The sequence below is a fragment of the Lathyrus oleraceus genome, chromosome 7 (genome assembly GCF_024323335.1).
Source record: "Lathyrus oleraceus cultivar Zhongwan6 chromosome 7, CAAS_Psat_ZW6_1.0, whole genome shotgun sequence".
NCBI classification, from domain to species: domain Eukaryota; kingdom Viridiplantae; phylum Streptophyta; class Magnoliopsida; order Fabales; family Fabaceae; genus Lathyrus; species Lathyrus oleraceus.
In genome coordinates, this window is record NC_066585.1 from 414,216,427 (window position 1) to 414,225,592 (window position 9,166).

General features: G+C 31.5%; 1 protein-coding gene across 1 annotated transcript; it reads right to left on the reverse strand.

The window, feature by feature from the left end:
• Window positions 1–3,247: 3,247 nt before the first annotated feature.
• On the reverse strand, window positions 3,248–8,350 carry LOC127103045 (probable inactive purple acid phosphatase 1). The gene is made up of 13 exons (XM_051040340.1): window positions 7,940–8,350; window positions 7,765–7,852; window positions 6,000–6,266; window positions 5,813–5,921; window positions 5,583–5,697; window positions 5,364–5,496; window positions 4,900–5,087; window positions 4,577–4,763; window positions 4,413–4,480; window positions 4,044–4,137; window positions 3,771–3,959; window positions 3,596–3,676; window positions 3,248–3,495 (listed from the first exon to the last, which is right to left on the reverse strand). The coding sequence occupies exons 1-13, from the start codon at window positions 8,248–8,250 to the stop codon at window positions 3,442–3,444; spliced, it is 1,884 nt and encodes a 627-aa protein (XP_050896297.1). The 5' UTR covers window positions 8,251–8,350; the 3' UTR covers window positions 3,248–3,441.
• Between the last annotated feature and the right edge of the window lie 816 nt (window positions 8,351–9,166).

The following is a 9,166-nucleotide window of genomic DNA, read 5'->3' on the forward strand; positions in this document are numbered from 1 at the left end:
TCACCTTCAGAGGCATGACCACCTTCATAGTATGGAATATTCCCAGAATCTAGATCTCCACCAGAGTCAAAATCTGGATCAGAATCAGATTCACCATCAGAGTCGGACTCACCTTCAGAGTCACTTTCAGAATCATTTTTTGATTCTGACTCATAGTTAGAACCTTCAGATTCTGAAGTATCTTCAGAGGTTAAATATACACTAGAGTTGGATTGAAATTTACCCCAATATCACACTTCTGACTCCTTCACAATGACATCTTTGTTGAATTCAACCTTGTTAATGATATGACAATAAAGCGTATAGCAACATGTACTGTAGTACCCTACAAGCAACATAAATCTGCTTTTGTCATCCAACTTCCTTCTCTTAGCATCTGGAACATGTTTGCAAAAAATAGAACCAAACACCTTCAGATGACTCACACTTTGCTTATCTTCATTCCACTTCTCTAAATGAACAATTTCCTTTAGCTTCTTGGTTGGACACCTGTTGAGCACATATGTTGCAGTGGCAACAACTTCTTCCAACAAGGTGTGAGGTAGCTTCTTCTCCTTCAGCATGCTCCTTGTCGTATCAAGCAAAGTTCGATTTCTTCTTTCAGCAATATCATTATGTTAAGGAGTGTATGGAGCAGTCACCTCATGCTCAATTTCATTCTTCTCACAGAATTTTCGGAACTCTGTAGAGTTATATTCACCTCCACCGTCAGTTCTAAGAACTTTCAGCTTCTGACCACTCTGGTTCTCAATCTTGATTCTAAATTTCTTAAATTCAACAAACACCTTGTGTTTGAACTTTATGAGGGATACCCATGTCATTCTTATGAACTCATAAATAAATTACATAAATTATTTATTCCCTCCAAGTAAAGGTACTGGAAATGGTCCACATAAATCAGACTGCCCCACACCCAGAGCATGCTTTGCTCTTTGAGGAATTTCAAATGCAAATGACAATCTTGGTTGCTTCTCTCACATGTACACATTGCATGACTTCTCTGGCTTATAAATTGAAAGAATTCCATGTACCAGCTTCTTTGAATTCATATTCCCTAAGCTCTTGAAGTTCAGATGGCCAAATATTTTGTGCCATAACTCACTTTCCTTCACAATACTTATTGCACTAAGGCATTCAGAGTATGCAGTTTTAACATTCACTTTGAATGTTCTATTCCTTCCTTGTTCTGACTTCATAATCAGCTTCTGATTACATTCATACAACTTCAAAATATTACCTTTCATGGTAACTGAAAAATCTTTCTCAATTAATTAACCTACAGTCATTAGATTGCTTTTCATGCCAGGAACATAGCACACATTCTGAATCAATGTTGTTTTATCATTGTTTAGAATTACTCTGACATTTCCCATACCTACAACATTAAGGTATTTATCATCAGCACATTTGATCTTTGTCCTCTTTTTAGAGTCAAAGTCAACTAACAATTTCTTATTTCCAGTAAGATGATTTGAGCAGCCAATGTCCATATACCACCAGTCTGTCAAATATGCATCATCATATTCAGAAGCCATCAATAACATAGATTCATCATCAGAATCTCCTCTGACTACGTTCACTTCTTCTGACTTTCTTTCCTTGTTTGACCAACAATTAGTAGCGAAGTGGTCAAACTTCTTACAACAATAGCACTGAACTTTTCTATTGTCATACTTCTCCTTCCCCTTCTGAGCACTCTTCTGCCTTTCAGAAGTTGAGGTTTCTGGCTTCAGAACACCATCAAATCTCTTCCTTCCTTCTGACCAAGATTGCTTCTGATACTTCTTACCAGAAGCTACTTTCAGAGTCTGCTGCTCTACCTCCATTTTAGAGTTTCTCTCAGTCAAACGCAACTTTTGTGTCTCTAAACTGCTTTGCAGCTCTTTAATTCTCATGGTGCTAAGATTCTTAGAATGTTCAATTACTACCACAATGTAATCAAACTGAGGAGTAAGAGACCTAAGTACCTTCTCAATGATACTTTCTTCAGAGAGAGTTTCTCCACACGATTTCATCTCATTTGTTATCAGAACCACTCTAGAGATGTAGTCAGGTACCTTCTCGCTATTCTTCATGCTGAGATTCTCATACTACTTACGCAAAGACTGAAGTTTTACCTTCTTCACTGATGCATCACCGTCGTAGCACCGTACCAGTGTGTCCTACGCAGCCTTCACCGTTGTCGCATCATTGATTTTCTCAAACACATTCACACTCACACACTGATAAATGTAGAACAATGTCATTTGATCATTCTTCCTCAGATCACGCTGAGCATTTCTCTGCGCATCTGTTGCATTTTCTGGAAGTGCAACCGGAACATAACCTTCGTTAACGAGATCAAGAACATCTTGAGCGTCAAACAACACACACATCTGAATCATCCATCAATTTCAGTTCTTGTCATCAAACACTAGAAGCTTAGTACTCAGATTACCACTTCCTTTGATCTTCAACTCTGTGCAAATCACTCAGATCTCACCAAACACTAGTGTTTTTCAATCCCGCAGAATCAAGAAATGTGATTCTGTTACGATTCTGATTCAGAAATTCAACACGAATTCAAGAAACGAAATCAATCACACAACGCCTCACTATTCACTCATGTTTCCCTGTGTTTCTCTGTGGATCTGAACCGGAGCTCTAGATATCAATTGTTAGTGCACAAGATGAATAAGATGAAGATGGAAGAAGAGAGAAAAAAGAGAATAAAAAATTTCTAGTACTCTACTAAAACGGTTACAGCAAAATGGTTGCACACACACTGTTGTAGACAGACTGCGCTTACAGCTATTGACAGCTATACTAGTGTTACATTATTTAATGACTAAGCACACTACTCACTTATATACACAAACAATAATGTCACATAAACGAAATATTAAAATATTGAATTACCCTTAAACATAGACACCCTTCAACATAGACGATCGGCCTAAAACATTTAGTTTGTTGCAGTTAGTTGAAGCAATTTTACAGCTTATTTGATAAGCTATATAAGACGGATGCATGTACAATTCCAACCTAAACTCAATAATACAATTGGTTGCTTCGATTTTCTATTCTCTATTCATTTTCATAATGAACTCAATGTTCTAACATTTACTATGAAGTAAATTATTTTCTTATAAAGGCTGTCTCATGTTTTGTGAAACTAAAAAAAGTCAAAAATCAAATGAACAGAAAGCGGTATGCTATGAAACAATATATATTTTAATTCTGATTTAGACAAGAAATAGGAGTTGCAGTAACAAGAACTTATAATCTATATATAATTCTTTGTAACAGAGTCAACAATGTATATGCAGTACAAAGAATCAACCGAAATGCTGTTTATCTTCATCTGTGTCTCTTGATCTCCTTTGACTTTCTGTCTCGATCTTTATTAGACTTGCTTCTACTTCTACTTCCTTATCTATTTCTTTTTTCTTGAGTGAACTTTTACTTCGTAATGTGGAAACTATCCTTAACTTCTTTTGTATCTGATGTCACAAACTGCAATGAAGCATATAATGTTTGATATGTATTTAAGATAAAATCAAGAATTCATGAAATTGTGAGTGAGGTTGGAATATATAAGTATATAAATACTAACCTCCAAGTTTAAATCATTTTTAGTAGCATGTGCTCTTAAATAACCAAACTCTGAAATTCTTTTAAGACTCCAGCTCTCAGCCTGCCAATGCAACAGAACAAATCATAAGCATAATCCTAACTCATGATGAATACATATGTATATAAACGAAGTTGATGAACAGAAAAATAGTTACATCGTCTGGTAATTCGTCTAAGGTGAAGCCAGCCATGCCAATGATAGCATGAACGGGGGCACTGTAATTTCTGTTATTATAAGTGTCTACTCCCTTTTGATCTTTTATAGGCATGGCTTTGCACTTATTCTGATAGACAGAACAAGTTCTTTCATAGTTATGCACATGGCCAAAAAGAGCCAAGTCAACCTGTTTCATACTCACAATACACAAGTTAGCTTCTCATACAAGGCACCGTAAGCAACAGAATTCTAAGGAGTTTGATGTTCTTGCCTTATTCTCTAATAGCAATGGCTCCACAGTTTTAATAAAATTTTGATCTATAAGTAAAAATCCTCCTCGTCTGGAAGTGTACATTGGTCTATGTCTGTAAATAAATAATAATAAAATGTTCAATATATGTTCTGAAGTTGAGAGCATTATTTCTAAAACAAAACTGGGCAGTTCACCCGTTTGAATCTTTAACCGAACTTTACTATCATTTAGGTTATTTTTTCAGTTTGGTCACGATTTAATCCCAGTTTGAGTGGTTTAAGTCAGTTGAACCATGATTCAGAAGTGTCGTCGGTTTGATGTCAAGTTTGATTTTTAAAACATTGGTTGAGAAACCACAAAATCTAGAAATGTACCTAAATCACTTACGCCATGAAGATTAGCCAGGGGGTATGTTGTCTGTTAACTGATGCCATGTCCTTTCTCATCCATTCATACTGCAATACAAATATTACATATATGATATATGTTTCTCAATCATTTAATTAAATTAGAAATGTATGAAATAAAAAATAATTATTTATTTTGTTAACCTGTTCAGAATCTATGGACCAGTCATGTTCAGTGGATATTACTGTGAAATGAACACTTGCTTGTTCAATAGAGTACCAAGGCTTATCCTTTGCAGAAGTTGGCATTGGAAAGTATGTCTCATAAGGTACTCCACATTCACCACCAGAGTCAGGCGTTTGATAAACTGAACCAGAACTTAAATAATCCCTGAATATAAATATGAACAAGTTCAATAATGATGTCATAAGTCATTTTTTAAATACATCAAGTCAACTATTTAGGCCATTCAATTATTCCTAAAATATTTGGACAATATTATGATTAATGTGGACGCAAACAATACCTCTCATGGTTCCCAATTGCTGTCATGTAAGAAACTCTTGAAGCTACTGGACTAATAAGGTGCATGAAGAAATCCCACTCTGCTAAGAAACCAGTTGCATAGCTTATGTCTCCAATGTGAAAAACAGAGTTTACATTGTTGGAGTCCACTTCGTTAGCTATAGCTTTGATAACGGATAAAGCTCCAGGCTACATGAAAAAACATATTGGTAGAATGTTTTTGGTGAAGGCCAATGAAATCCATCAAATTAGTCCAATATTTCATCAATATGGATCTGTTCGGTGTTTCAGACATGTTTACGTCGAACATTGACTCAACTCCAACACATAAGATTACACTGAATCAGTTTCATAGATTTCATCGTGTGTGGGTCTGAGAGAGTGCTTCATTGTTTACGAATCTTAATTTCTTATATCAATATGCATTTCAGTTCTAAATGCAATTTGATTGAAATATGAATTTACCTGAATATAGTGTTCTTTTGAAGCATCGAGAGGGGTCTTTCCCATATCACCAAATGCAATAAATTTGAGCTCATCTGATCCTCCAGAAGGTGGAGTTGAAAATTTGATTTGCTCACTCCAACCAACAGAGTTACTAGACCATCATGAGAGGAAAATAAGTTCTTCCTGGACTTTTTATAAAAGCAAGTTATGAAAGAGTCTAACATGCAAGCTTCATACCTTCCATATTTGTAGGAGTAGGTAGTTGATGGACTGAGACCTGTCATAATTGCTGAGTGAATGTATCCTGGGTCATGCCACCCAAAATCCTTAGCAGGACTTGGCACTAGTGAACCTGTCAATTTAAAACCAGTATAATTATTATTCTCTCAATATTCCTTATAAACTAACAATGCTGATTCATGAAACAGATACTTATGAGCATATATAAATATGAAGGTATTACTCACTGCACATATCATCTTGTGAAAAAGTAGTAACCGCTGAAGAAACTGTTTTTCCATCTCCGTATTGAATTTGCTGAGGTTCCTTGTCTCCGCTAACCCATGTCAATCTCATCTACAACACCATCTTGCACATTTAAGAATAAAAATGACTGATTAAAAGCCTAGTAATAGTTATAGTTATGGTGCTTACTGATGTTGCAGTTGAATCTATGCTTGAGAGATGTCCATAAAGTGGCTTGTTAGGATTAGCAAAACTCAAAGGTGTGGACCTTCCAACAAGGCAAGGGTTGAGAAAGCCACCAGTGAAGAACACAAACTCAATGTCAGTTCTAATGTTGATAACATGAAACTTTATGGAACCACTACAAGTTGTCACACTGCATTTCCCATCCTGCTCTTCCTTGCATTCATTGTTTTTACAGCTCAGGTAATCTGGATCGTTTGACAAATACTGTGCCTACATTTTTGTTATTAATTAATCATTTGATGACAAAAACTTTATTCTTGAATATAAGATTTTTTGTAATTATTTATATACGTGTTCAAATTATATTATCTTCATTTATATATAAATTAACATATTAAATTACACAATTAATTTTTTTACTGAAATTTAAAAATACAATAAATCATTATATTACGCTAACCATCAATAATTTTCTTAATAAACAATATAGAGTTTTTAATTACTCAAATTTATTTAATTTTACATAAATTGTATTATAAATAAGTTAATAAAAAAATAAATACATTTTTACAAAGCTAAACCATTACTTATTCAATAAATGAAAATGTTTATTCTGTCAAAAAAAAACAAAATTTGATCTATAATCTTTCAATATACATCTATTTAGTTCTACACATATATATTTAACAGGAATAACTTAACTAGGTGTACTACATTTAAAAAACAAATTACACAATAGATTTAATTATTTAAGATGAATTTATGGAAATATAAACCCATGAAAATACAAAATAATGGAGATGTGATTTTCAATTTATCTTCACAGAACTAACAATCTAGTCATTATTATAATAAATAAAAGTTTAGTTTTTATATTATTAAATAATTTGTATTAATAATTATTTACAAAATCTAAAAAATAATATTTTTTTTAATAATAATGATAAAAGGTCGATAAACTACATTGGATGTGATGGATTTGCAAACTTTGCGATATAACACACAATACAACATCCTCAAGGAGTTTCATAAAAGCTTTTTAAAATATCTCATTTGTATTTTTCTCTTCTCAAACTAACTATCCATTTATAATACTAAGCCGTCATTTATTATTATTATTATTATTATTATTATTATATTATACTCTTATTTATAATTTTTATTTTATTTAATTATTTTATTAATTATAATTAATACAAATAATTTAATAAATTATATTAATTTTATTATTAAAATCAATATATTTAATATTTTTTTTAAATCCTAACACAAATAAAACACTTTTATAAGAGAGAAATGAAGTATATCAGAGAGAAATGAAGTATATCAGTAGTATTATTTTATGGCATTTATGAGACATGCTAGCAACCATCAATATTATTGAATATTCCACACTTGGTAATTCAATTTCTTCCATTTTATTTTGTTAGAATATTTAAATAATATTTTTTGCCGCACAAATTCATCATATACATCTTCCCAATGAGCATGAGCAATCAGGGGACAAGTTTACGTTGGTTTTGTTTTTCATTTTCTTCTTCTTTTCCTTTTATTCTTTTTATTCTTTTATTCATCCTCCCTTTTCATTTGTGTTTTTTCTTTTCTTTAGTTTTTTATTATATCAATTTGCCTTTAAAAAAAACACTACACACCGAAGGGAAAGAAGACAAAAATATATTTAATTTCCAAACATGTATAATATTGTGTTCATGAACTTAACAAAATATTTAATTTCCAATCATGTATAATATTGTGTTCATGAACTTACCTTGACAGGATAATGGCAAAGTAGAGGAAGTTGTGCAGTATCACCAGTTTGTAGATAATGAAATCCATTTAGCAAACAAGTTTCAACACTGCATATATTCAATAAACATATTAAATTTACATTAATGATTTTGATATACAATCATATCATGTATATTTTTAAATTTAATTCTTACTTTGAATTTGAAGGTGAGATCATAGCCACCCAATCGCCATCCCTCGGTTTCGAAACTCCAGTGACCGTTACGGTGACAAACTGCTCATCCAACAAGCTTGCATTTGAGCTGACATTGATCTTCAGATAATTACTTGAACAATCCTTTAAAATTCTTCTATTTATCAATCTAAAATCTGATAAGGCAGTGAAGTTTTGGTGCAAGGATTTAGTGTGTGTAACCACATGGTCTAAAGTTGAGGAGAATGAAGGAGTAAGGAAGAAAAAGAGTAAAATGGATACATGTTTGAGAATCCAATTTGAGGATTCCATGGATGAAGAAGTTGATGAACGGAGAAAAGAAAGAGTGAATATGTAAGTTAGGCCAAAACTTTGTGTGATTGGTTTATATCTTGAATCAAACTCTTAAGATGCATGCGCCTTTGCAAAAAATGATAATTCTTTGGATATGGAAAAGTGAGATGTATATATAAAAAAAATATAAAAAAAAATAATCTTTTTGAATGCATTTTTTACTTTTTCTTTTAATTGTTTAAAATTTTTGTTTTTCTATTTCAATTGTTTAAACAAATTAGTAAACAAATAATTAAAATGCATAAAGAAATATAATATTTAAAGATATCGATAATTTGCCTTTTTGGAAAGTATCCATAAATCTTGAATATAAAACAGTTAAGTTAATAATTGATAAATTAAAATTCTTTTCTAAAATTAAGTCGAATATTTTTTCTAAAATTAATTTGATTTGGTGGCATGAAATCAATTGTTATTTATATTAACGTAGTTAAATAGTTAAATTAATATATTTTTTTGTTAGTTTTTTTTTTTTTACTTTTTCTTACAAATATTTCTTTTTATAATATTTTTTATTTATCACATTTTTATTAGACAAAAACTATATAAAAGATTTTAACAAAATGAAATTCATTCCTTTTTTTATATTGTTTCCAAAAAATATGTTTTTAAGAAATTTAATGTATAAGGAGAAAAACTAAGACTCTATTTGGCATGATATTTGTGAGTTTATAGCTTATATAAACCGCTTATAAGTTCGTATAACAACAAAAAAAAAGTTGTTTATAATAGTATTTTCATCACGAATTTATATCTTATTTTATTAATTTATATTTTATTTTCAGACGCTATTTTAAATAGCGTTAACTTATAGCTATAGCTTTTCATTTTTTCTTTCACTCTTGTCTTTATTATTTTAACTAAAACTCACTAT

Excerpts from the sequence above, each read along its gene's own strand:
- LOC127103045 (XM_051040340.1), bottom strand. The coding sequence starts at position 8,250 with ATGGAATCCTCAAATTGGATTCTCAAACATGTATCCATTTTACTCTTT. Across the intron at positions 4,764-4,899 it reads GCAATTGGGAACCATGAGAG|GGATTATTTAAGTTCTGGTT; the intron begins GTATTGTTTGCG and ends ATTTATATTCAG. Across the intron at positions 3,677-3,770 it reads TAGACGAATTACCAGACGAT|GCTGAGAGCTGGAGTCTTAA; the intron begins GTAACTATTTTT and ends TTGCATTGGCAG.